This window comes from Lepidochelys kempii, chromosome 24 (genome assembly GCF_965140285.1).
Source record: "Lepidochelys kempii isolate rLepKem1 chromosome 24, rLepKem1.hap1, whole genome shotgun sequence".
Classification (NCBI taxonomy): domain Eukaryota; kingdom Metazoa; phylum Chordata; order Testudines; family Cheloniidae; genus Lepidochelys; species Lepidochelys kempii.
Window position 1 is genome coordinate 5,906,731 of NC_136403.1, and position 27,826 is coordinate 5,934,556.

At 55.8% G+C, this 27,826-nt stretch overlaps 2 protein-coding genes and 1 long non-coding RNA gene across 4 annotated transcripts; 2 read left to right on the forward strand and 1 right to left on the reverse strand.

The window, feature by feature from the left end:
- The first annotated feature begins 3,266 nt into the window (after positions 1-3,266).
- RBM8A (RNA binding motif protein 8A) lies at positions 3,267-10,574 on the forward strand. Its single transcript, XM_073322666.2, has 6 exons — positions 3,267-3,417; positions 6,544-6,603; positions 7,219-7,296; positions 7,899-8,035; positions 9,028-9,164; positions 10,185-10,574. Exons 1-6 carry the CDS (start codon positions 3,351-3,353, stop codon positions 10,228-10,230), a joined length of 525 nt encoding a protein of 174 aa, XP_073178767.1. The 5' UTR covers positions 3,267-3,350; the 3' UTR covers positions 10,231-10,574.
- Positions 10,575-12,210: 1,636 nt separating this feature from the next.
- On the reverse strand, positions 12,211-20,843 carry LOC140902510 (gonadotropin-releasing hormone II receptor). The gene is made up of 4 exons (XM_073322665.1): positions 20,607-20,843; positions 14,628-16,092; positions 13,896-14,100; positions 12,211-12,847 (listed from the first exon to the last, which is right to left on the reverse strand). Exons 2-4 carry the CDS (start codon positions 15,201-15,203, stop codon positions 12,357-12,359), a joined length of 1,272 nt encoding a protein of 423 aa, XP_073178766.1. The 5' UTR covers positions 15,204-16,092; positions 20,607-20,843; the 3' UTR covers positions 12,211-12,356.
- On the forward strand, positions 20,601-27,418 carry LOC140902512 (uncharacterized). 2 transcript variants are annotated; one of them, XR_012156080.1, is made up of 3 exons: positions 20,601-20,831; positions 21,741-21,826; positions 27,249-27,418. It is a non-coding gene; the product is annotated as an uncharacterized LOC140902512 (long non-coding RNA). The 2 variants fall into 2 exon arrangements; XR_012156079.1 differs by lacking the exon at positions 27,249-27,418 and adding an exon at positions 23,456-24,133.
- Positions 27,419-27,826: the final 408 nt, after the last annotated feature.

Here is a 27,826-nt window from a genome sequence, read left to right on the forward strand (position 1 = left end):
CAGTGCATGCATATGAAAGATAGCTTGAGTGTCTGCCATTTCCACCCCAAAGTGTACAAAGATCTGCGGACTGCTGGCTTCTTAACCGGCATTTCCCCTGCTCCACTTTAGTAACCAACTAAAGACAGACTAGCCATGGGGGTAGGAAAGACTAAATATTCCAGTCTTCCTTCTGCCTGGTTTACGGGCTGTTACTCTGGGGTCTAAGCCAGGCTGGCTTGAGCTGGAACAATTGTCAGCAGAAGCACCTGAACTGCTGGGCTTTCGTTTAAAACACTAAATGTTGCAGAAGGAATGGCTTTCCTGCAGCCAAAGGGGGACAGTGATGGAGAGAACACCTGTCAGCCCTGTGCTACCTCCAGCTGCCCTGAGCACCTTTCCTGCTGCTGTTTATGCTCCCTGCTGGGTGCTCAGGGCATCTGAAGCCTCTTGGAATAACTCCCTTGTCCCCCTTGGCTGCTTGCTAATGAGTCCCTGCTGGCTGGAGTATCTGCAGGGTGTCAGATTGTATCAATTCAAACAGCATTTCTTCTGACCCATCTTTCCTGGTGCAGAGCCTCTGAGCCCTGTTAATGTCACACAGGCTCTGCCTTGCCATTACATTGCTAGCTGGCAGGCGCAGGCCAGATCCCGCAGCTGCCATGTCGCACCTTCTTTACAGAAGGGCCTTTCCACAATGGGGAGTCGGATGGCTGCAGTAAATCCACCCCCTCAAGGCACTCACTGTAGGTAGGCTGCCAGAAGATTTCTGCTGTCACCCTATCTTGTCTACACCAGGGTTTAGGATGGCTTAACTATGCTTAACCCCCTAAGCAATGTACACCTATGCTTTCAGATGTAGACCAGACCTAAGTCTTACTACCTCATATCCTAGTCACTTGTAAATCAAAAGCAGCTGTCTTCTGGTTCTAGCACTCAGCTTGAACACAGTCAGTAGGGCTTGCATTGAAGGATGAAGGCCTGCTCTTGGTGTTGCTAAACCAGCCTTGGTGTAAATCTTTCTGAAAAGAGAATGTTTGCTTTGCATTGCCCTCACTGGCATTGTTCAGTTAGAATTGGGGAGTGGTGAGTTAGCTAGCTATCTCCAGACCACTTCCTCTCTTCTTTCCCCTCACCCTGCTTCACAAGGACTTTCTGCACAGTACTATATTCTGTTTAAATGAACCAGAACAGGATCAGCTACCCTAATCAGTGGGTACATAAAATCAAATTTTGCAAAGGGTAACTTAACTTTTGTATTTCTATTGCTCTGACCATTCTCCATGAATTAGAAATAATTCTTGGTAAGGGCTGTCATGCTTGTTCCTACTCTGAGTATCTTCCAAGTGCTTTAAAAACACTAACCACCTGCATTGTGGGCTAGGCAGGTATTAGCCCAAGCTTTACAGATGGGGAAACTGAGGCATGGAGGCGTTAAGGGATGGATCTAAGAGAATTCAGATCTCCTAACTGCTCATGCAATGCCCTGTCTTCTGCCACATGCAGTGTAAAGGGAGAGCAGGCAAGAAGCTTTGGCTGAGGGAGGAAGCTTAAAAGAAAGCAACTCCTTGGCCTAAATTGAATAAGGAGAAATGGGTTTCTTCTTTATCTGTGACTGCATATGGGGGTAGCATATTCCATTCATGAGAGGAGCTGCAGGGCCTAGCCTTCAGAGGAGCTTCGTAGACAGTTAGCGACTATAGCGTGGGCTGGGAGTATCTATAGCAGACGCTGGAAACATTACCTTGGTTTAGTTTCCAAGTATGTGTTCTCTCTCCCAGTCTCATCGGCTGTTACTTTCTGCCTGTTGCTTCGTGCTGTGGCTGCATCATTTCAAGTCCACGGCCTTTGGGGATAACTTATTTAGAAAAACTTGAACAAAGCAGTTTTATGCTGCACTTTCTTGGGGGTGGGAAGGAGGTAAAGTACCTTATTCCCTGATAACCAGAAACTTCTATGCCTAAACTCTGTACTGTTTTCTTTTCACTTCAACATTATCTTAATAAAATTATTAAATCTGTCACAACGTGCCTGCCTGCTGAAAAGGCAGGTGACAAGCCGCTCCAAGTGAGACATATGGTAAACCTCCACTCTTTAAAATAGGTGAAGTGGCAGCGTTTGATTCCCTAATGAGGCTTTGTTTTTAATCTGGAAAAAGGGGACAAGGCTCATCCCGCTGGCAGACACAGCATCTGCTGCACGTCGAGCAGAAGCTGTCCAAAACCACTTGGCCTTTGTGAGCTGTTTGAGAAACTATTCCAACTTGGCAGTCCCCTGTGTTAGGGATCAGAGGAGATCTCCATACGTGGCCGTTTCAGACAAGAGTTGAGACATGAAACTGGGCTAATGTACAATAGTGGGTGAAGTTTGCTTCACCTGTAAATGGCTGGTTTGAATTTAGTGAATGGCAGTAGTGATGTCATTGGATGGCTGTTTGGTGGCTTCTGTGGAATCAGTTGGGGGGGATGGGATGCAGGATGCAGCACGGGGGGTAGGGTTACCACCTGGCTGGTATTTGACCAGCCTGGCTGGGTTTTTTTATGGAGTTGTCAGTTGCCAGAAAAATAATTTAATCTGCCCGTTTCTTTAAGTGCGTCTAAAGATTTGCATTATCACAATACAGTGGGATAATTATCCACTGTTAAAAGGTGGGGTGTCCAGCTAAAGACACGGCCCTTTTCCCACTTCCCCAGCTAAGCGACAGCCGATCACAACTGGTGAAAATACAGCAGCTGTCTGCCCGTCCCCGCACACACGTGTGAGAGAGTCACGCGTGTGTGAGGAGAGGGGGATGCTATCAATCTTAGCAAAATGTGTTATCTTGCTAGCTACCATAAGTGATGTTGGGGGGCGGGTGCGAGGGGGTGTGGCGGGCTTGCCGGGGTGGAGGGGGGGGCGAGGGAGTTAACATTTCAAAGGTGGTAACCCCAGTGGGGGTCGGTGGGAGGAGTGGAGTGGGGGAGAAGGAAGGACATGGTCTCATGGGGCAGGGAGGAGAATCCCAAGGCCCAGCTGAGGAGGAGGGAATTGGCTGGTTGCTCTGAGAAAGCAGCTGGCTGCAACTGGAGGTGGGGGGAACCTGCCGCCTGCCCTCCCCAAGAGGGCGACCGCAGAGGGACTAGGCAATATTGACCTTCTCAAGATGGCGGCCATCAGCGCGCTAGGGCGAGGGCACGTGACGCTATCAAGATGGTGGCCGCCAGCGAGGAAAAACGCTTGCCCTTCCCAAGATGGCGGCGCCCGCGGTATTCACAGAGAATTGGAGAGGTACTTCCGCCCCGCTTCCCGGCGTGCAGCGCGGTCCCGACCCGGCAAGCTGCCCGTCCCCTCCTCAGCAGCAGCCGCGGCGCAGCCAGGCGCACAGGGGCAAGATGGCGGACGTGCTGGATCTTCACGAGGCGGGGGGCGAGGACTTCGCCATGGACGAGGATGGGGACGGTAAGGGGGGCCCGAGCCGAGCCCCGCCCCACGGCCCCCTCCCCGCTGGGCCTTGTCCGGTTCCGGAGCCCTAGACCGGGCTGGTTCTGGCCCGTCTTCCCCGCAGCCAGATGGGGTCGGAGCCCAGAATTGCTGCCCCCCCCCGGCTCTGACCCCCCCCCCCCCCGAACCGGGCTTAGTGCGGTTCTGACCCAGCCTCCTCCTGTGCCCGGCTCGCCCGGTCCCGCCCCCGAGTCCGGTCCCCGCCCCCGACAGGTTCTGACCCAGCCTCCTCCTGTGCCCGGCTCGCCCGGTCCCGCCCCCGAGTCCGGTCCCCGCCCCCGACAGGTTCTGACCCGGCTCCCCCTGTGCCCGGCTCGCCCGGTCCCGCCCCCTGAGTCCAGTCCCCGCCCCCGACAGGTTCTGACCCGGCCTCCCCCTGTGCCCGGCTCGCCCGGTCCCACCTCCAAGTCCGGTCCCCGCCCCCGACAGGTTCTGACACGGCCTCCCCCTGTGCCCGGCTCGCCCGGTCCCACCTCCAAGTCCGGTCCCCGCCCCCGACAGGTTCTGACCCGGCTCCCCCTGTGCCCGGCTCGCCCGGTCCCGCCCCCTGAGTCCGGTCCCCGCCCCCGACAGGTTCTGACACGGCCTCCCCCTGTGCCCGGCTCGCCCGGTCCCGCCCCCGAGTCTGGTCCCCGCCCCCGACAGGTTCTGACACGGCCTCCCCCTGTGCCCGACTCGCCCGGTCCCGCCCCCGAGTCTGGTCCCCGCCCCCGCCAGGTTCTGACCCGGCCTCCCCCTGTGCCCGGCTCGCCCGGTCCCGCCCCCTGAGTCCGGTCCCCGCCCCCGACAGGTTCTGACCCGGCCTCCCCCTGTGCCCGGCTCGCCCGGTCCCGCCCCCTGAGTCCGGTCCCCGCCCCCGACAGGTTCTGACCTGGCCTCCCCCTGTGCCCGGCTCGCCCGGTCCCGCCCCCGAGTCCGGTCCCCGCCCCCGACAGGTTCTGACCCGGCCTCCCCCTGTGCCCGGCTCGCCCGGTCCCGCCCCCTGAGTCCGGTCCCCGCCCCCGACAGGTTCTGACCCGGCCTCCCCCTGTGCCCGGCTCGCCCGGTCCCGCCCCCTGAGTCCGGTCCCCGCCCCCGACAGGTTCTGACCCGGCCTCCCCCTGTGCCCGGCTCGCCCGGTCCCGCCCCCTGAGTCCAGTCCCCGCCCCCGACAGGTTCTGACCCGGCCTCCCCCTGTGCCCGGCTCGCCCGGTCCCGCCCCCTGAGTCCGGTCCCCGCCCCCGACAGGTTCTGACCCGGCCTCCCCCTGTGCCCGGCTCGCCCAGTCCCGCCCCCTGAGTCCAGTCCCCGCCCCCGACAGGTTCTGACCCGGCCTCCCCCTGTGCCCGGCTCGCCCGGTCCCGCCCCCGAGTCCGGTCCCCGCCCCCGACAGGTTCTGACCCGGCCTCCCCCTGTGCCCGGCTCGCCCGGTCCCGCCCCCGACAGGTTCTGACCCGGCCTCCTCCTGTGCCCGGCTCGCCCGGTCCCGCCCCCGAGTCCGGTCCCCACCCCCGACAGGTTCTGACCCGGCCTCCCCCTGTGCCCGGCTCGCCTGGCTCCGCCCCCTGAGTCCGGTCCCCGCCCCTGCCAGGTTCTGACCCGGCCTCCCCCTGTGCCCGGCTTTCCCGGTCCCGCCCCCTGAGTCCAGTCCCCGCCCCCGACAGGTTCTGACCCGGCCTCCCCCTGTGCCCGGCTTTCCCGGTCCCGCCCCCTGAGTCCAGTCCCCGCCCCCGCCAGGTTCTGACCTGGCCTCCCCCTGTGCCCAGCTCGCCTGGCTCCGCCCCCTGAGTCCGGTCCCCACCCCCGCCAGGTTCTGACCCGGCCTCCCCCTGTGCCCGACTCGCCCGGTCCCGCCCCCTGAGTCCAGTCCCCGCCCCCAACAGGTTCTGACCCAGCCTCCTCCTGTGCCCGGCTCGCCTGGCTCCGCCCCTTGAGTCCAGTCCCCGCCCCCGACAGGTTCTGACCCGGCCTCCCCCTGTGCCTGGCTCGCCCGGTCCCGCCCCTGAGTCCGGTCCCCGCCCCCGACAGGTTCTGACCCGGCCTCCCCCTGTGCCCGGCTCGCCCGGTCCCGCCCCCTGAGTCCGGTCCCCGCCCCCGACAGGTTCTGACCCGGCCTCCCCCTGTGCCCGGCTCGCCCGGTCCCGCCCCCGAGTCCGGTCCCCGCCCCCGACAGGTTCTGACCCGGCCTCCTCCTGTGCCCGGCTCGCCCGGTCCCGCCCCCTGAGTCCGGTCCCCGCCCCCGACAGGTTCTGACCCGGCCTCCTCCTGTGCCCGGCTCGCCCGGTCCCACCCCCTGAGTCCGGTCCCCACCCCCGACAGGTTCTGACCCAGCCTCCCCCTGTGCCCGGCTCGCCTGGCTCCGCCCCCTGAGTCCGGTCCCCGCCCCTGCCAGGTTCTGACCCAGCCTCCCCCTGTGCCCGGCTCGCCCGGTCCCGCCCCCTGAGTCCAGTCCCCGCCCCCGCCAGGTTCTGACCTGGCCTCCCCCTGTGCCCAGCTCGCCTGGCTCCGCCCCCTGAGTCCGGTCCCCACCCCCTCCAGGTTCTGACCCGGCCTCCCCCTGTGCCCGGCTCGCCCGGTCCCGCCCCCTGAGTCCGGTCCCCGCCCCCGACAGGTTCTGACCCAGCCTCCTCCTGTGCCCGGCTCGCCCGGTCCCGCCCCCTGAGTCCGGTCCCCGCCCCCGACAGGTTCTGACCCGGCCTCCCCCTGTGCCCGGCTCGCCCGGTCCCGCCCCCGAGTCCGGTCCCCGCCCCCGACAGGTTCTGACCCAGCCTCCTCCTGTGCCCGGCTCGCCCGGTCCCGCCCCCTGAGTCCGGTCCCCGCCCCCGACAGGTTCTGACCCGGCCTCCTCCTGTGCCCGGCTCGCCCGGTCCCGCCCCCTGAGTCCGGTCCCCACCCCCGACAGGTTCTGACCCAGCCTCCCCCTGTGCCCGGCTTGCCCGGCTCTGACCCTGAGTTCCTCCCTGCCCTAGGGTTGTTCTGAGGCCTGCACCATCTAGGTCGAGCCTCGTTCTGATCCGATAATGTTGCCCCCCCTTCCCTTCTACCCCAAATGGCCTGCTTCAGACTTCCCTCCAGTTGAAATTAACACATTGAACTTCTCTGCAGAAAGCATCCACAAACTGAAGGAGAAAGCAAAGAAGAGGAAAGGCCGAGGATTTGGTTCAGGTGATAATCTTGTCGTGAATGATGGAGTTACCCTGTGTGTGAATCACGAGGGGTCTCCTGTGCCATGTAGCTAACTGGAATGGTCTGGCTACTTACTGGAGTCATCTGGCTGCTTCTAAACAGAAACTGCCCAATGGCTTACGCCGCAGGAGTGTGTTTTAGGATGGGAATCGGGACTCCGGGGTTCCATCCGGGATTCTGTCACTGACTTGCTCTGTCCTTTGTCAAGTCACTTCACCTCCCTTTGCCTCAGTTTCCCCAGTCTGTAAAATAGACCCCTCCAGCTTATATACATGGGTGACACAACTTGACCAAGGTCACCAGGAATCTGATGCTTATCACTGTTTTAACTACTAGGCTTGTGTCTCTCTACAGTATTTTATGTGCTGTAAAGCTTAAATGCAGGGACATATGTGTGTGCCCAGGAGTGCTTAGAACAGCTAGAATACATGTTTAAGAGTATTTAGACCGGAAACCCTTCAGGACAGGAATGGTCTGCCACTGTGTGTACAGTGCTTAGCACAATGGGGCTGCATTCTTGGCTGGTCCCTAAGCACTAGCATAATGTTTCAAGTCATCTCAAACAATCTTTGTCTCCCCCCATTGTGTGCCCAGAGGAAGGTTCGAGGGCCAGAGTACGTGAGGACTATGACAGCGTGGAACAAGATGGGGATGAACCTGGGCCTCAGAGATGTGAGTATCTGCTAGAGATGTTTGGTTTAGCATGTGTGGACACCCAGCCTTGGCCGCGTGGGGTTGCTTTAAAGATGGGGGGAAACCAATTCTATTCTGAGAGATCATGAGGTGTAGTGGATAGAGCACTGGACTGGGATTCAGGAGCCCTAGGTTCTGTTTCCCAGCTCTGCCACTGGTCTGTGAGATGACCTTGGGCAAGTCACTTCAACTCTTTGCATTTCAGTTTCCTCATCCGTAAAAATTTTTTGAGATCGACCGATGAAAAGCAACATATACGAGCTAGGGATTATCATTATAATGACATGTACACTGTGCCCAGACCATCCACATTGTGTGGATAACAGAGCGACTGTCTCCAGGGCTGTCAAGCTGCCTTTTTACCAGTGCTAGATTCAGTCCTCCATCCATTCCGCATCCGTTTTCACTTAGCCCCCTGCTGCCAATGGGTTCCAAGCTAAGCAGTGGGAGGATCCCTTTCCATCCTGCGTGTGTAGATGCAGGCGTTGTGTGTGGGCAGTGGGGTTTGCATACCAAGCAGAGGAGCGCGTCTTGCCTTCTGTGTAACGAGCATTGTTTTTCCTTGCATGCCGTGGCTACAGCGGTGGAGGGCTGGATTCTCTTTGTCACCGGAGTTCATGAGGAGGCCACTGAAGAGGATATTCATGACAAGTTTGCAGAGTATGGCGAGATAAAGAACATCCACTTGAATCTAGACAGACGAACGGGCTACCTGAAGGTAGGACGGGGTGGATGGTCTAGTGGTTAGGGCATTCCCCTTTGGCTCAATTTCCTGCTCTGCTGCAGACTTGGTATGTGACCTTGGACAGGTCACTTAGGCTCAGATCCACAAAAGTATGTAGGCTCTTAACTCCCATTGGTTTCAATAGGTGGAAGGCACCAGAACACCTTTGAGGATGTGAGCCTTAGTGTCTTTGTGCTTCATCTGCATAATGGGGATAGCAACACTGCCCTTCCTCGGGGTTGGGGGAGGGAAGTGTGAGGATAAATACCTTACAGATTGCATGGTGCTCAGATACTGTGGTAATGGGGACCAGGTAAGCTAGAGAGCTATGCCGATGAAATTGCCCCCATGCAGTTGGGAGAGGAAAAGAAACTGAGCACAGGGCTGGGAGCCAGGAGCTCTGGGGTTGTGTTCCCAGCTTTGAGGGGGGCAGTGTAATCTATTGGTTAGAGCAGGAAGGGACTGGAGATGGGATTCTTGAATCCAGCCTGGACACTGAATTGCTGTGTGATCTGGGGTAGGTCACTTCAGCTCTCTGGGCCTCTGTCTCTAAATTGAGAATACTGCTAACAAAGGCCTGTGAGGCAAATGAATCTGCTTAGTCTTAACTAATGTGCTTTGAGCTCGCCGGGGAGGCGAAGGGGCAGGGAACATATCAGTGTAATAGTTAATGCCCCCTTCTCTATTAAATCCTGTTAAAACTAACAGTTCAAGGCACGAGTTCAGGCAGCTTGTGTGTGTGTGTGTTTAATTGAAAATCTCTATTTATGGTAGGGCGCACTCTATTTACTCCACTTACTGCCAAGTCAGTATTTCTCCTGCCATTGTTGGCAGCATTCTTGATGCCAACAGTGGAGCCGAGTGTCCTGGCGGCTCTCAGTGGTTTCTGTGATATGCTCTCAAGGCTGGCCCAGTCTCTGGCGTGTTCGCTAAACTCCCCCACTGGGCCACTCACTGGCTGAGGATTGTCTCCTTGCACCCCACAGGGATACACACTAGTAGAATACGAAACGTACAAAGAAGCCCAGGCAGCGATGGAAGGTCTTAACGGACAGGATCTGATGGGGCAGCCGATCAGCGTGGACTGGTGCTTTGTCAGGGGGCCTCCAAAAGGAAAGAGAAGGTAAGATGCTGCCAGTGTTGAGGGCTGCATCCCAGCTGACACCAGGTTGGTCCTCAGCTTGGCATCTCATCAGAGATATTGAGGATTGAGTGAGTCATGGAGTCTGAGCTAGCCTCATGCTCTCTCACAAAGGGAGACCCTCCACAGCAGTGTGGAGAACACTTGCTTTCTAGTGTTGGTGGAACGTGATGGATTGAGAGCCCTGAAGCCACTGAATAATGAACAGGATTTTAAGTTAGACCAACTGGAAATTCTTTCCCATGGAGTGACTCTCTCCCTCTTTTACCTGGAGCTGCTGCGTAAAACTCTTGAGTTCCTGCATTCAGTCCATGTGCATGTTCTAGGGGCTTTCACCTTAGCCTCTGTGCTTTTCATCCAGAGATGCTGGGAACTCCCAGAGGAAAATGGTCTTTGTCCTACAGACAAAGGAACTGCCTGAAGCAGGGCAGAAAATGTCACCAAGTCTGTGCTGCCTGCTTTCAGGAACAGCTCTCTGGAAAACACCCTGTAGTAAAACGATGCTTTAGAGCTCTTTTGTGGTTTAGGATGCTGATGTTTCTGCTGAGGGGGTGAAACTGAAGGCCTGACCTCTTGAGATCATGAGAAGTTCAAGAGCAGGAATGTTAACCCTGGGCTAAATTTCTAGTGGATCATGAATAATTCTTGCCAGTTGGGAATGCTGTTGGATTGTGTTCTTCAGTTATTTAATGGTCTGAGCAGGAGGTTAGCAGTCAAGAGATCTTACTAGTCGGGACCCAGTCATTGACGCATGTAACTTTGGGCAAGTTGTTTAATGGCTCTGTGCCTCAGATTCTGTAAAACAGGGACCCGACATACCTAGCGTTAGTGAAGCGCACTGAGATCTGTTCATGAGTTTTAAGAGAATATTTTCCTGTTGCGCTGCATTTCTTTGGCAAGGAACGTGGTCCTTGTGCATAGAAGTCGTCGATAGCTTTCAAATCTTTCGAGATGTTAGCTCAGGCTAGCATATATATAACTCTGTCCCTGTCTGTCTTCCAGGGGCGGGCGTAGGCGGAGCAGGAGTCCGGACAGGAGACGACGCTGATCTCACATTTCTCCATTTCCTTTTGATGGTTCCTAGGTGTAAATTCTCCCTGCACAGCTCTGGAAGCAGGAAGTCTCTCGTAAGCTGGATGTGCAGACTCCTGCCTCAATCTCTTTCTGGGTTTTTAATTGTGCTGTATTTTTACCTATGAGTTTTTGGTCATATTTTTAACAGTATCTGTAAAGTTCTTGATTTGTGTTTAAGCTAGCATAAGACTCTGAATCTTCTTTTGACCTCCAACACCTCAAATGAGAGAACTCATCCAGTGGTGCTGTAGGGGACTCTCATTTGGAAGGAGAAATGTTGCCCATAAATACTGAATAAAAGTCTGCTTTTTTTTTTTTTTTAAAGTCCTCTTCCCTTGACATCTGCCTGTATCTGTAAGGGAGACTGTGTGTTCCAGTGGCCTGGGTTTCGCTCTCAAGCAGAGCTTAGTCTTTGGTCCAGCCTATGGGTAGAGCATATGGTTTTAGATTTTAACCAATAAGCACCCCCAATATAATCAAAATTGATGTTTATCTGGTAAACACTGGAAATGGTTTTCAGTATTGTCTGCACCCCTTGTCCAATGCAGTTTGTACAGGTAACATCCCTGCTCCCTGGCTTGTATCAAGGACTTGTCTAACAGAGCCGTAGTGTGGACTACAGCGAGTGTGATTTCCAAGGCACACTAACGTGTTACGAATTAATTGGTGGCGATCTTGCTGGTGTGCACTAAAGGGTCTGATTTGCTTTAATTTAATGCTCTTTGAAACAGTACTTTATATACCTACAGAGCGAAAACCCTGAAAAATCTACGTAGAGCTCAAAAATTGCTAAAAAAAAATAACCCTCCAAAAATGAAATTAAGAAACCCCAAAAAAGAAAAGCCCAACCTCTAGGACATGGAGACTTATAGGTTCTATCTAAGGTCCTTATCTGGCTTCTATCACTATAACATCTAAAAACCTTCAATATGTGTCTTTTCACAACCCTCCTGGGAGGTAGGCTGGGACTATTAGTTCCTATGTACAGAAGGGCTAAGTGAGCTGCACAAGCACACACAGGAAGTCTGTGGCAGAACAAGGATATGAATCCTAGACTTGTGCCTTAACCACTAGACTATCCTGCCTGTCAGTTGCTGGGTTGCTCTGCCTGGGGCAAACAGTTTCTTTTCTACCATGAGTGCCCATCAGTTTCCTGCTGCATTAGACTTAAGGATGGGAAAAGACCGAGGCCGCACAGCTAGGGTACGTCTACACTACAGTGAAAGATGCATGCCACAGCTTGCGCCGGTCAGCTGACTTGGGCTCGCGGGGCTATAAAATTGCAGTGTAGACATCCATCTCTGTCACTAAGGGTCTCTAGAACCCAGGAGTCCTGTCGTCCTCCTGACCACTAGTTCACACTGACTAACGGGAGTTATTGGGTGGGGGAACCCCTTGGAAAAGTATCAAGACCCAAACCCACCTTCCCTGTTTCTGTTGGGGGAGCAGAGGCTTTCTGCACTCAGGGACCAACTGGTGTATTTGGTGGGGGACAGTATCATGGAAGTGCAAACTTGGGGATCCCCTCTGGAGAACAGGAGCCCAGGTTCCTTCGTGCGTGTTTGAGTGGGGAGGTGGATCTGGAAAATAACAATACTCCCTAGCTCTTGTCTTCAGTAGATCTGAAAGTACTTTCCAAAGGAGGTCAGGATCCTTCTCCCCATTTCACAGATGGAGAAACTGTGGCACAGAGAGGGCAAAGTGACTTGGTCAAGGTCACCCAGCAGCCTAGCTGGGAATAAACCCTGGCTCTCCTGAGTTAGGGCTCTGTCCACTAGGCCATACTGCTAGCAGACTTTTAGTGGCGACCTTTCCAAACAGCCGAGGCCCATGGCAGCCTGCTCTCTGCGTCCACCTCCGCCCATGCCAGCTGGGGAGTGTGCAGCCTGGCGCAGCTCTGGGTAGTGAGAGACGGATGGGCACAAAGGGAGGAGATCAAGGAGAAGCCACTGGCTGAGAAAATAATTTGGATTTATTGGTGGGTGCTTGAGTGAAGGAACAACTGCCCAGTAGCCCCCACTGGACACATTATGGGGTTCCCATCGGACTCTTCCCCCTTGCTGGGAAGCGGAGGTGAGTCCAGGCGTGGCAAAGGTCCACTCATATGAAACTCTCCACTATCTTCTTCCTGCACAATTCGCACCTCCCAGCAGGCAGGGCCATGTTAGCCGTCACCTCTAGTTCGTACTTGCCTGTGCCCCCCTGGTCCTCCCCGGCACTCCTGATGGGTGCAGCCGTGGTGGAGGCCCGGAAGGAGCCAATCAGCGCGGAGGCCTGCTCCTTCCTGCGGTGGGTGCAGCGGCAGACGCACCGGATCTCCCTGTGGAAGTGCATGGTGAAGAGGCCGTAGATGAGGGGGTCCAGACACGCGTTGAAGAGGCCGAAGAGGAAGAGGATGTGGCTGAGGGATGGAGGCACCTTCTTCCGGCTCAGCATCTCTGGGGAGAACCAGTACCAGAGGCCCAGGAGGTAGTAGGGGGTCCAGCACAGGACGAAGGTCAGCACGATGACAATGGACATCTTCAGGGTGCGCATCCTGGCCCTGGGGATGTTGTTGTAGGAGCGGCGGAGGTGGACCTCCTTGGAGGAGACTGCAGGGCAGAAGGGGGAGAACAATGAGAGGGGAGACAGAGGGAGGGGAGAGGGAAATTCTGCAGGGTGAAGCAGAGTGCTTGGAGGAGCATGAGGAAAGGGAGAGCAGGAGACTGAGAACAAGAAAGAAACTGAGCAGAGGGAGGAGGGGAAATAGAATTTGAAAGACAGGGGAAAAAAAGAGTGAGGGTCCCCATGTTTCAAGCCAGTGTATGTGAGCATTGGCACAGGTCCCCGCAGCCTTCCAGAGCTGAAGAAATGCCCATGGTGGAGGGCAGCTGGGGACTGGTTGCTGGCTGCCTGGGTTAATGGGCCGTAGCAAACCAGACATGGCAGCGGGTAGCACCCAGGGGGAGGCGGGGTGTTCTGCACGTGGCACCAAGCCAGGGCCTGCCACAGCCGGAGTGCGGGGGGACAAGAAGCGGACGGTTCTCTGCAGCTAGGGGCTGGGATTGATTTTCCCCTCAGGAGAGGCAGAGGAGGAAGATGGATGGAAAGATATGTGTGGGGATGGATGGATAGGTAGAGGTATGAAGAGAGAGAAGAGACACAGAGGAAGAAGAGGAGGAGAGAGAGAGACCAAGGAAGGAAGGTGACAGAGTGGGAGAGAAATGGGGGAAAGAGGAGGGAAAAGAGTGCTGGTTGAGAGGAAGAGCGAGAGATTCAGGAGAAACAGAGAAAAAAAGGCAGAGAGGATGGAGAAAAAAAATCAAGGCAAGAAGGATGCAGAGAGAAAGGCCAAGGAGATACAAATGTATGCACACGCTCGCACCTATGTACACGCTTCCACGTACACACACATGCTCCCATGTACACACCTGCATGCATATGCTTACATACAGATGCTCATACATGTACATGCATGTACTCCCACATACATGCATGCTCACAGGCATGCATTCCCACATACACATGCTCTCACACACCCCACACAGACTGGTCCCCCCATGCAGACCCCCTGCTGCAGTGAATGGGAGGGGTGGGGTCCATGCACTCTGGGAGCTCACGGGCGAGGGCCGGGGGACGCAAGAGGCGGGCCGGGCTCACCGCAAGCTCTCTTCATCTTGCCAGAGATCTCGATGAGGATGCGGGAGTAGCACAGCACCATGATGAGCAAGGGCAGCAGGAAGAGGCAGGAGAAGGTGAACATGTTGTAGAGGGTCTCCTGCCAGTGGGCTTGGAAGCTGCCCACCGTGGCGCACTGGATGAAGTAGATGGGCTGGGAGCGGCTCACTGCGTGGAAGACAAACATCTGGAAGAGACACCCCACCCCGGAGAAACAGTTAGATCTCGGCACCCCCACAGGAGCTACACCATGGAGACAACACTGGCCATCCAGCCTCGTATTCCTACCCATTGTTCCAGTGCTCCAGCATCCCTGCTTCTGACCCATACCAGATCCATCTATCTAGGCCACTTCCAGTCCATGCTGTATCTGGCAACTGGTCCATCTAGCTCATCCTCTGCCCATCCCAGATCCATTGCCTGCAGGCTGGTGTCCTGGCTGTACAGCATCAAACCATTGGCCTGTCTCGTCTTGTATCCCTATAGCTGGTCCATCTAGTTTAGTACCCCTGTATCCTGCTCATACTACATCAGGTCATTGGCCCATCCAGTCTATTACCCCCACACCACAGTGCATCAGAGGCCTGTTCTACCTAAACTAGACCCTGGCAGTATCAGAAATGCCATGGCAAAAGGAGGCTGTGCCATGGGAAGCCTGCCCAGGGGTCCATTCCACAGTCCCTCCCTACCTGCACCATTGCCATGATGACTTACCTGAGGTAGTGCCAGAAGCACGCTCAGGGCCCAGGCCACGCACAGCATGGCCTTGTTCTTCTTCTTGGCGTCACCCATGCTCAGTGGGTGCAAGATGGCTGCCTGGCGGTCCAGGCTGATCACCACAGTGATGAAGGCTGAGGCATACATGGCCACCAGCTTGAGGAACATGAGGGCCCGGCAGGCCAGGTCACCCGCATACCACTGCACCGTGATGTTCCAGGCTGCGTCCAAGGGCATCACCACAAAGGTCACCAGCAGATCGGCCGCAGCCAGGTTAACAATGAGGATGCGGACATGCGGCCTCTTGCGGTACTTCTGGGTGACGGTCCACAGCACGGCGATGTTGAAGCAGGCCGAGGAGAGGAAGAGGAAGAAGGTGATGGCCACCCGGACCTTGGCGGCGGTGGAGAACGTGGGCAGCAGGAAGACCTCCTCGCTAGGCAGACTGGCATTGGCTCCACCACCAGGCGAGACCTCTACCTCCTCCCAGGGCTGCCCATGGCTCTGGTTGCCCACGGCGGGTGACCCCGGCTCGAGCAGCTCACTGTCCTTCATGCGAAAAGTGGCATTCATATCGGAGGCTTGGGTATTCCCACCCGGAATCTGCACAGCCTTACAGAGACGTGAGCAGCCGGGATCCAGGAGGCTGAATCCAGCTCGTTCCCGGGAAGCCAAGCTCCTCCTAGACTGTGGCAGGGCTCGGAGACCCTGAGCATGTTTTGCTGCTTGGATGGAGACTCCACTAAACTGGAGCTGCCCGGCTTCTGCTCTGGATTTAACGAGAACCAACTTCTTCTGGCTCAGGGAACTTTATTCCTTCTTTGCAGAGCAGCAGTTAACTCCCTCGTGGCTTGTGCTGCTGAGACTCAATAGGGAAGGCTCCTCTGCTTCCACTAGCCCCAGAGGTGGGCCAGATTCACAGGCGTGAACAGGCACCTGTGAATCTCTGATCGGCCAATCAGGATTGGTTCTGACGAGGTAACAACTCTAGCTTGCATCTCATTGGCCGGCTCAATTTGGTGGCCGTCACCTCCCCAGATGGGAGAAGTGCTCCTGTAGTTGAATTCAGCTCTTAAGGACAATCCATTGCTGGGGTGGGTGGAAATTTAATACGGAGCCGCCAAGCTCTTCCGGGCCGTGCCTCCGAACGCAGGTGCTCTCTGGGGTGCAGATTAGGCCTTAGCCTGTAACAGCCGTGGCTAAGAGTCCCCCCGAGCGCTTTTCACTCCCTGGCAGCCAGCAACATCTAAGGATACTGCCTCTCTTGCATAGTATCAGTGTCGTCTCGGGTGGATGCGCATGGGCGAATTCCAGCCCACCCTGGCGCTTGCAGAGCAATGTGTAGACACACGTGTGCGGGGCGAGCTGTGCTTTACATGGTGTGCGTCAGTCTCTCGCTCCCACCCCTGGGATGTGACAGAACAGCCAGTGGCCTGAAGATCTGGCCTCTGTTTCCAGGAATCTGTGAATGGACCAAAAGAGACCAGTGTGTTAGATAGCTGCTATTTTTCTACCTGCCACAAAGGGGCAAAAGTCCCCAAAGCCCATTCGATTGGGCCCTCTGCAGAGGGTACCAACCACTGAGTCATAAGCTGGCCCCCAGGCAGTCAACGCTCCTGTTGGGTACGGGGTCAGAGCATGAGCGCCCTGTGGCAGAGCTCTGTGCCCGGGACCAGCCCTCTGGGACTGACGGGAACAGGGGCCGGTGGTGGCTTTGGTGAGGTGGGAACTGGTGGGGAACTTGGCGTCCCCAAGGCTGAGCAACCCTGGGCTAGGGACTGGAGTGCCAGAGAGAACCACAGGGCCAGGCTAAGGCCAGACCCTGCTCTGGTATGGGTCCATCTCAGCCCCGGCTTGTCTCTTTCCTACCCTGAGGGATACTTCAGGCACCTGGGCACAGGTCTGAGACCCAACAAACTCCTCTCATGCGGCCCGCCCGATGGGTTCATCCTCCAGCCACTGCTAACCTGGATGGGAATGGGTGCTCTGAGGACAAAAGGCTCCAGACCCTAGAGTGGTTTTCGGAGCATGGGCCTGTTCCCTGAGGACTGCTCTTCTGATGGCTGAGAAGTCACTGACCACCCTACCGCGTCCAGATCCTGGCGATCTATAGGTGAGATCAATCCAGCATCCATCGGAGCCGAGGGACTGGCTCAGAGTGACAAAGATTCCTGTTATGCCCTGGCTGTTGCTGGCTCATTAATCAATTATTGCCCTGTGCTGGGGATCTTCTGTGGCTCCCAGGGAACACGGCTCCTCTAACACTCTCGCTCTGTGCCCATCCACGGTTCCTCATGCCTGCCAGCAGCACCCTAATATCTTGTGCCCCATCCTCTGCTCCCCAGCTGCCAGCAGCTCCCCATCTCTCGTGGCCCAGGGTTCTCGCATGGTGCAGCTCCTCAGAGATTGCCAAACAGATGGCACTGCTCAGTGTTGGCAGGAGGTGCCAGCCTGAGCCTCGGAGACCGCAGGTCAGCCCGGGCAGCAGCAGGACAAGACATATCGTGTGGGAAAGGTGCCCACATGGACTGAGAATCGGACAAACCCTGAGCTACGCTAGCCATGCAGGCAGCAGTGTCGGGCCTGGCTGTCTCATAGGGCTTGAAGCCTGCCTCACCCAGATCTAGGGGAGCAGCAGCAGGGTCGATCCGATCCCAGATGGGATGCCCGTCTCCTGGCAGATTCCAAGCCGGACCCCGGTGCAGGCCCTGTGCATGCCAGCCTGCTTCTGAGCATGTCCCAATATGCCTACCACAGCCACCTCATTGTGACCTGTCCTAGCCACTTTTATTTTTAGCTCAGCTGCTGGGAGGCTTTGCTGGCAGCTGATTTATTAGTTGCTGGCAGGGAAGAATAAAGAGGAGCCAGTGATAAGAGGCAGAGGGCTGCAGCTATTTCCAGCAGCCTGGAGAAGGGAATGCAGCTGCCTACCAGGGGCCTAGCACAGAGACCTGTCCCACATTCTCATGGCTGAGCTGTTGCCAGGGGGTTTCCCCCGTGGAATCCCCTGGGATTTCCCTTGGAATTAGAGCCACTAACTAGGGCATGTGTCAAGATGGGGGAGAGGGGCTGATTCTCCATTACACTCAGGCCCTTTGGGATGATGCTGGAGTAGAGTGGGGGAGGGGTGATATTTCTGATGCCAGGATGCCCCCCACCCCCAAAATTTAGCTGGGCAGCTCGGTCCTCTCAGGGAGCCCGACCTGTGGTGGGGATTCAGGCTACGTTTCATCTGTAGATCTCAAAGCGCTTGACAAAGGAGGGCAAGATTATTATCCCCATTTCACACATGGGGAAACTGAGGCACAGGGAGGGGAAATGACTTGCCCACGGTCATCCAGCAGGCCATGGGCAGGGCTGGGAATTAATCCGGGTCTCCTGAGTCCCACTTTGGTGCCCTATCCGCTAGGTTACACTGCCCCACAGGGTGAGGGTGTAAACCACAACCCCATCCACCCCCTCAGCTTGTAGCTTGCATTCACACTGATTTGCTGGTGTGCATCTTAGACCTGGTCTGTTTGAGGCAGCTGCGTCGGTAAACTACAATTGTTCCTTAAACCTGAGTCAGACCAGTGCAGGCCTCTCTCTGGATGCTCTTATTTTAAGTTAACAGTCGCTTATTTCAGTTTAGCTTCAACCTGTTCCTCAATCGAGTTAGCTAACCTGATACCGTCCTGCACTGGGACCTCAGCAGATGCCACCCCACCGAGGACACCTGTCATGGTAGCTCTGCCTACCTAGTTCCTGCCTCCCCTGTGTCTCCTTCTGGTGTTTAGAAGAAGGAATTGCCATGGACTCACTGCTGCTCTGTTCAGCAGGCATCAGACTCCAGCAAAATTTATAGCCCCTTCCCAGGGCTGCCACCTGTCCGGGTTGTCTCAGGATCATCCCTTGTTTGAGGTTGCTGTCCCAGGAAATCTGGAAGGTGGCCCGCTACCTTGCCAGCTGGCCCGTTTTATGGGCTCAGGGTCACCCCAGCTGTCCTGGGGGTCTTTTGTACCCCCTCCCAGCGGTTATATATCTAACACCCAGCTCCTCCCCCGTACCTCGCTACAGCCATTGAATAATGCTGGGATTAGGGGGAAACAGCTGCAATCTTGGAGGGAAGGCAGTGTTGCCTAGCGGAAAGCGAAGTGGTCTGGGTCTTGGGAGACCTGGGTTCTAGTCCTGACTTTGCTAGTGACCTTGGGGAAGTCACTGCCCCTCTCTGTGCCTCGGTTTCCCTTGTATATATAGACGGTAAGCTCTTTGGGGCAGGGGCTGTCTCCTGCTATGTGTACATACAGCACCTAGCACCATGGGGCCCTGATCTTGGTATGAAGCCTCTAGGTGTCACTCCAATATAAATAATAGCAACCACGGACCAATTTGGGAGGCTAATACTTTAAGCCACTAGTCAGGTGCAAAATTGTCTGTAGCTTCTCTTTGGCTCTTGGTGTTGGCCCCGAGGGGCAGAGCCCAGGAGGGCTGCTGAGTAATTCGGCTCCAAAGGGTGTTTGGGGTTGGTTTTATTTTTACTGGTACCTGGTGCATTTTTTTTGCCTCATCCGGTCTTGGGAGGAGGAGAACATGACAGCTGGCAAGCCTGGCTTTCTCAGAGCTGGACAAACTTCCCCTCCAGCCCCTGTCCTGCTCTGAACCTCCCGCTGCTTTACAGAGTGGGTGGGTGCGGGGGGGGGGGGGCTGGGAGTCTGGGCTCTTGGAGCTTCTACTCCAAGCTGGAGGGGAGGGGAGTGGGATCTCGAACAAAGGGGACTGGGGCATCAGGACTCCTGGGTTCTGTGTCCAGCCCTGGGATGGACCGCACTGACTCCCCTCCCTTGGGCGGGGGGGGGGCATGTCCTCAGCTCCCCCCGCCCCACTCTGCCCTGAGCCACGGCCCCCCTGTGGCACTTCAGGAGGGGAGCCCAATTCCTTGATTCCTGGGGGGCGGGGGGCTGCCACTGAGAATAAGGGAAGCTGGCAGCTGGGGTTGGGGATCTGCCCTGGGTCCCCCGCTCTCTGCTCCGGGAGGAAGGTACCAGCGGCAAAGCAAGGAAGTCATTAAACAGCGAGGGCGCCCAGCGGACAGCCGAGGGAGGTCCGCCGTTTAACCCCTTCCCCTCCGGCAGCATCGCTGCACCCCCTTGCCTCTCCCCCCCACCCCACCCCCAGGCCCAGATCTAGCCCTGTGGGTCACAGCTGCTGGAGAACCCAGCCCGGACGTGGCCAGGCTAACGCACACACGGCCCCGGCCCCCGATCGCAGCCCGGTCCCCTCCATCCCACTGCCGTCCGTCTGTGTTATACGAGGAGGGGGGTCAGACTAGGTGGCCCCCATGGGCCCGTCTGGCACTGGATTCAATAACCCCATGGATCCATTACCCCTGTCCCGTCTCCTGCCCCCCCTCCCCCGGGGATGACGGGCTCAATCCATCACAGAGGGAACGGTGGGGTCTTTGCCGGAGAGGTCTCTGCACCCCCCCCCCCTCCTTGCTGTCTTTCGCTGCCACACACTAACCCGCTGGCCGGTCCCAGGAGCTAGTCTGGACCTGGCTTTAGCCGGCTTTTGGAAGACCCAAGGGCCATTTCCCAGGGGCCGAGTCTCTGCCATCTGGCACCTGAGGCGTTGGGTCAGGAGGGGGGGAGCTGGTCCCGTGCTGGCCTGGCCTGATGGTGTTTCACCCCCCCCCCCTTGCTGCGGTGATGTAGAGGAAGGCACAGGGCAAGCCGGAGGGGACCAGTCCCCAAGGGCTTGTCCTGGGCTAATTTGAAAAGTCGGGGACATCAGGCCACATCCTAGGAAACAGATCTCTCCATTCAAATGTGCAGCTTGCCTCTAACCCCCCCCCCCCCCCCGCCCAAACACCTGCTCCCGCTTCCCCCGGGCTCGGAGCACAGCGCGATCCATTTGTGCCTCCTTCCTTTGCCCGGCTTCCCTCTGCCCTGTCTCGGAGCCGCCCTGCGCCCCCCCCGGCGCGGGTGGCGCTTCCCTTACCATCCCTGGGCGCTTGCCGCCCCTGCAGCCCCCGGCACGCTGCAGAAAGATCCTTCCAGCGGGGGCGGGGGAAGAGACTTCCCCGCGCTGCTTGGCTCCTTCCCAGCGCCGCCCCCCGGCTCCTTGGCAAAGCCCTGCGCCGCGAGGCTGGACCTCCCCTCTCCGGATAATGGCCCGGCGCTCCGGACCCGCTCCTGCGGCTCCTGGAGGTCACTGCGGTGCCAGGTTGTCTTCCGTCGCTGCTTCACCCCTCCCCTCCTCCACCTTCCCCTCTCCCGGCTATTTAAAGGTGCACCGCTCCCCAGCCGGCTACGCGGGGCGGGAGGCTGTCACCCCCCGAGAGATGCCCGCTGAGCGGCGCTTGGGTGGATGGAAATCGCAGGGCCCGGCCCCGCTGCAGAGGCTGAGCTGGAAAGCGGCGCTCGGGACGTTATTTATCGATGGGCTGGCAGGGCCCCGTGCAATGGGGACGTGCTTCTTGGCTCAAGGAGTCTGGAGCTAAGGGGGGGCATCCAAGCACCAAAGGAATTCCCAGACTGGACCCACTGCTTCAGAGGCAGGTGCAAGAAATGCCCCCGGGGGATAGTTATGGGGCAACAGCCCCTCGGTTAGTGAGTTATAAACGAGAGGGAATTCAGCAGGGCTCTAAATCCATCTACTTCAGAGAATAAACTAACCTCTAGGGTAGAGAGCACTAGGCTATGATTCAGGAGAGATGGGTTCTATTCCTGGCTCTGCTGCTGGGGTAAGTCACTTCCCTGTTCTGTGCCTCAGTTTCCCCATCTGTAAAGTGGAGGTAAGAATGCTGCCCTCCTTTGTAAAGTGCTTTGACAAATGCTAGATCAGGGCTCTTCACTTCCTCCCAGAGAGATTCTTCTGCAACAGCTACATTTGTTGTGCAGGATCATTGTTAACATTTGGACTTTTCCATACATCCCCAGCTCCTGGAGTCATGTGATGATGTGAGACTGTGTTGTGAGGTGCAGCATGAGCTTTTGCTAAAATATAAACATTTCTAGCTGTGAGAGTTGCAGAGAAACGCTTGCAAACCTGACCCCTAAATGCTCCAAATCCAGAAGGCGAATTAAAAAAACCCAAGAAGGTTAGTGATGATGAATGATTTTTTTTTTTAAGGGTCCTGAATCATGATGTTGGAATGTCTGAAGCTGGTGATGCGAGTGCAGCATTCTCTTCACCTGTCTCTGCTGGTCTAAAAATGGGTAATGTATTGCTGGGGGGAAGGTTTTGAAAATTTCAAAATCTGCCTGTTGTTTTAAAAAGACAGAGTTCTTCGTCTGGTGGAAATCTGGCACCAAAAGTGCAGTTGACATTTCAGGCATATCTTTTTCTAGGACATTTTCAGTTTCAAAAAGGGGCGAGGAGGTTAGATTTTATTCTTTCCTGTCTCTCTGCCCCGCTCCATCCTGCACCTCCATTTTGGCACTCAGAAATGAAGGTGGAGGAAGAAAAAAATGATTTTTTTAAATTTGTTCCGGGGATTTGCCCCAAAAAATTTGAGAAGTTTAAAAAAAAAATGAAAAAAACCCAGCACAGTTTCACTTCTGTAAAAAGGCCATTTTTAAAAAATGAAAATTTGGTTTTGCTTGTAAAATTGCAACCAGCGCTCCTCAGAAGCAGCTGGCCCCAGGCCCCAGGTGTTGGGCCAGATGCACCATTGATCTGACAGCATCTCCCTTCCTAGTATTTCTGCCTTATTTTCCACTGGCTTTTTAAAAAGTGTTTTTATTATTAATACTAAGAAAAATAATAATAATTAATAGTTGGGTGCTGCACAGCCACATAGGCGGGCGATTTTATTATTAATTATTATTTGTCTTACTGTAGCACCTAGGAGTCGTGGGCCGGACCCCTTTACGCTAGGCACTGTACAATCACAGAACAAAAAGACGGCCCCTGCTTAGGAGCTGCCAATTCTTGCATGGGGCGAGCCTGAGGCCATGCTAAGGGGTCATGTTAATGGCTGACGCAGCAAGTTCGCTCCCCGTAGGCCCGATGCTGCCGGTCGTGCTGGCTAATTCGTCGGCTGAGCGCCACCGCAGCCCAGGGAGGGGTTTGCAGAACAAGTCAAGCTCAGAGATGCTGCGTATTTGTCAGAGGGAGGGTAACTCGCGGCTGGATTCCCAAAAGACACGGTGGATGGGCCAGCACTTGGAGGCTTTAACTCAGGACCAGGTGACTGTCAGTAAGAAACCCGTGAGCCGGGGGGCTTGACGCAGGAATCGCTGGGCGAGGTTCTCAGGCAGCAGGTCAGACTGGAGGATCTGCTGAGCCCGGCTGGCCTTAAAGCCAGAACGGTTCAAAGGGGACACAACCAGCAGCAGCCCGCCTCCGAGCCCAGCTTGCCAGACTGGGGCTCCTGCTAAAAGCAGCTGCCTAGCCAGTGCTTTGAAGGCACAGCTCATGCTCCAAAGCGGGACCTCAAGCTGCAGCATCTGCATGGCCGCGTGAGCCCGTTGGCTTGCTGCCATGGGCTGAGGAGATGCACCCTTAGAGCTCAAGGTCAGAAGGGCCTGTTAGCTCACTTAGTCTGATCTGCATAGCACAGGCTTTGAATTGCACCCAGTTACCCCTTTGGGGAGCCCATCAGGAGGGTTAGACTGAAGCATTTCGGTCCTTGGGAGGCTAAACAGTCACATGCCAAAAATAATCTTTCGACTTCACCCGCATTTGAACCAGCAACCGACAGGATCCCAATCCCCTGAGCTACCAAACACAGCTCGCCATAGCCTGCTGCTCACCCTGGGTTCTCCCTGGTGGTGCTCAGTGCTGTCTTAATTAGCAGGATTGATTTTTTTTTGTCTCTGCCCTTCGGCCCCTGTTTCTGGCAGATTAAACCTCCTGTGTTAGCATCGGCAGCCCATCTTCCTGTCCACAAGCATCGTGGGACACGGGACGCTATCCGATCAGCTGTCGGGAAGAGGCCAGAGAACCTGCATGTGCTAAGTCATGGTTCATGACTCTTTGCCCTTCAGTACAGCAGTCTCAAAGTACTTTACAAACACTGAGGAATTAAGCCTCATGGTCTGAGCATCATCCCTGTTCTTAAATCTGGGGAAACCGAGGCACAGACAGGCAGCGTCCCATTCACATAGCACATCAGTGGCAGATCCGAGACTAGAACTCAGGACTCCTTGGCTCCTGCTCAAACCAGCTGATCTTACACACTTGTGGTAAAACTCAGGACTCCTGGCTCCCAATCCAGCCTTTTTGCCCCTTTCCTAGAACCTGACCTTGGAGCATCAAAGCACTTAACAAAATGCTACGTAATCAGGATTCTCATCTCAGCCACCTGGTGAGGTGTGTAAGGGACAGCTTCACCCACCCCTGAAATGCAGCCACCTCTGGGGTGGGGTGTGGCAGCTATTTAATGTCACTCAGCAACACTACACAATCATTTAGGACTGAAAGGAAGAGGAAGGCTGTGTCCAGCTGAAAGGTGTAGGGAGGAGGAACGGCACGTGGCCAGGATAATGGGGGTTAACACCCCCTGTGACGATGTGACGCAGCAGGGAGGGGGGAGTGTTGACCTGGGAATGTGGCGGGGGGGGGGTGTTTAGTTTCAGTTTGGTGCTGGAATGCAGGGAACCCCAGGGCTGGGGTCTAAGCTCCCTGCTCCCCCAGAAGGACTTGACTGAGGGGTCCTGGTTGTACCCACAAGCTCTGTTTTAGCCTGTGTTCCTGTTGTCCAATAAACCTTCTGTTTTACTGGCTGACTGAGAGTCTCAGTGAATCCCAGGAAGAGGAATGCAGGGCCTGGACTCCCCCACACTCTGTGACACCCCCTATTGCGGGATGAGCTGTGGGAGCTTGAATAAGCAAGAACTTGGTGCACTGAAATGGACATCTCTTCCTCAGCTCTTCTCTGAAAGGATCCACAGAAGGGCAAAGTCTTTGTATTAGTTTGCTATTGATTTGAATGCCGGTGGTGTGACTGGCACAGACCCTGCAGCCATAATGAAATGAATCGGCCATTGATAGCACGGAAAACACTGCCAATCGGTTCTAACTTGGCACTGGCATCTCCAGCGGCATTCTAGACAATGCATTCAGAGCCACGGGAAGGGAGATCGTACGGGTGGGCGCGTTGGGTCCTGCTCTCTGAGCTAGACTGCCTGGGTACTATTCCTAGCTCTGGGACAAGTTCCTTTTTGTTTCCCCTGTGACTGTCTTCTTTGAATCATAGAATCATAGAAGATCAGGGTTGGAAGGGACCCCAGAAGGTCATCTAGTCCAACCCCCTGCTCGAAGCAGGACCAATTCCCAGTTAAATCATCCCAGCCAGGGCTTTGTCAAGCCTGACCTTAAAAACCTCTAAGGAAGGAGATTCTACCACCTCCCTAGGTAACGCATTCCGGTGTTTCACCACCCTCCTAGTGAAAAAGTTTTTCCTAATATCCAACCTAAACCTCCCCCACTGCAACTTGAGACCATTACTCCTCGTTCTGTCATCTGCTATCATTGAGAACAGTCTAGAGCCATCCTCTTTGGAACCCCCTTTCAGGTAGTTGAAAGCAGCTATCAAATCCCCCCTCATTCTTCTCTTCTGCAGGCTAAACAATCCCAGCTCCCTCAGCCTCTCCTCATAACTCATGTGTTCCAGACCCCTAATCATTTTTGTTGCCCTTCGCTGGACTCTCTCCAATTTATCCACATCCTTCTTGAAGTGTCGGGCCCAAAACTGGACACAGTACTCCAGATGAGGCCTCACCAATGTCGAATAGAGGGGAACGATCACGTCCCTCGATCTGCTCGCTATACCCCTACTTATACATCCCAAAATGCCATTGGCCTTCTTGGCAACAAGGGCACACTGCTGACTCATATCCAACTTCTCGTCCACTGTCACCCCTAGGTCCTTTTCCGCAGAACTGCTGCCTAGCCATTCGGTCCCTAATCTGTAGCTGTGCATTGGGTTCTTCCGTCCTAAGTGCAGGACCCTGCACTTATCCTTATTGAACCTCATCAGATTTCTTTTGGCCCAATCCTCCAATTTGTCTAGGTCCTTCTGTATCCTATCCCTCCCCTCCAGCGTATCTACCACTCCTCCCAGTTTAGTATCATCCGCAAATTTGCTGAGAGTGCAATCCACACCATCCTCCAGATCATTTATGAAGATATTGAACAAAACCGGCCCCAGGACCGACCCTTGGGGCACTCCACTCGATACCGGCTGCCAACTAGACATGGAGCCATTGATCACTACCTGTTGAGCCCGACAATCTAGCCAGCTTTCTACCCACCTTATAGCGCAACTTAGTGTTGCTTAGATTGTAGGCACTTTGCGGCAGGGACTGTCTCTCGCCAGGTGGCTGTACAGGGCCTGGATCTCAATTGAGGCAGGGCTGTAATAATGTCTGGCATGTGCCCCCTGCTAATGCACGTATCACTCGTTCGTAACATCGAAGGCCAGGAGGGACTTTCCTGATCATCTCGTCTGACCTCCTGCTTAATCCAGGCCAGAGAACCTCCCCTGCTGATTCCTGCGCCAAGCCCATGGCGTCGGCTTCAAACGAGATGGCCAGTCGTGATTTAAAGACATGCCGTGATGGGAGAAGCCACCACATCCCTTGCCGAGCCATCCGATGGTTAAATGTTAACCGTTTGTAGGTGCCCTGTGATCTCATAGCACTTTACAAAGCTGGCTGAATAGCATTACCCCCCTTGTCCAGATGGGGAAACTGAGGCATAGACTGGACACAGTCGGGCGCAGCTCACTCGTGTTGCGAGTTTGGTGGGTCTCTCTCGCCCAGTCCCACTCCTGCACATGCCCCAAACTGCTGCGCCTATCGCTCCAGCTGTGCAGTCTCTCCTCAGAGAGCCCAGGAGCGAAGGAGGCTGCAGGCTGGGAATGAGGCTGCATCAGCACAGTGAGGGGGTCAGGGGAGGAAATCCCAGGACTGGATTAAGAGAGAGACAGCAGGTCAGGAAAGCCTAGGAGCGAAAGGCGGGGGCGGCTGTGAGTCAGGATTTGAGGAGCAGAGGCAGAGCTGCGTACAGGGGGATCCCAGGGCTGGAATAGCAGAGGGTGGGGAGCCTCTGGGCCAGGACTGAGGGGTATCAACAGAGCTGTGTATGGAGGGAGTAAATGGGAGCTGGCCCCAGTACCGTCCCTTTACTATGGCGACAGCGCTTGGCTCAGTGCAGGGGATGCTGCGGACAGACATGCGAGAGGAACGGCGCGGAACAGGTGCTGGGACTGAGTTCTCCTCCCTGCCCCTGCCTCAGGGACCCTGAGCCACCTGGATCGGCAGCCAGCCGGGCCAGGCTCCATCAAGGCACAACAAGAGCATGGGCCCCGGGACGAGTCAGCATCAGCGCCTGGACTGAGTGACCCGCCCTGGAGTCCCCGGCCCAGCCCGCGGTGGGCCTGGTACAATGCCAGGGTTCTGATCTCCAGGACCTGGCCTTCCTGTTGGATTAAAGTATGAAGGAAGCCACTTGACCATGATCACCTGGCAAACCAGCATCAGAACTGGGAATAGGACCCAGGAGTCCTGACTCCTGGTTGTTTGCAGCCAGTGCTAGACCATGCCGCTTCCTAGAGATACATGTAGAAGCCCCGAAGTCTTGCCTCCCAGTACCCCTCACTCTAACCACTGGACAACTCTGTCTCTTTTGCAGCACACTCCTCAGAGGAGGCACAGTGACGGGGGGTTGCACTGGACCATAAGCGCTGGAGTCTGGATTCAGCCGTGATGGTAGCCAAGGGGCCGTCTGATCAGCAAGCCAGTGGAGGGTGGTTTTTTTGCAAAGAGCGAAGCTGAATGCAGGTTCCGCTGGGCAAGTGAAACGTTATTAAACCCCATGCGCTGCTCTGTCCATTGGGGTGAGCTGCTCCCAGCCTAACCCCCCGGCGTCCCCCGTTTTATTGATGGGCCAGCAATACCAGTCCCCTGATTCCATGCTCACTGATCAGGGGCATCATCAACCCTGTCCCCATCTCACCCTACGCTCTCCCAGCCCCGAACACCAGCCCAGCTGCAGAATAACGCCTCCCTGTTAAGATCCAATTTACCGTGCGCTGCGGCCACCGGGCAGAGACACTGCGAGAAGAGAATCCCGTTCATTTCTCTGTCGCTTCTGGCTCGGGCTTGTCACGGGCCCATTGGGCTCAGTACAGCACTGGGCGGCTGGTTGGATCAGCAGGTTGGGCTGGCTCTCGCAAGGTCTATATCCAGTTTGGGGGGGTCACAGGGGCA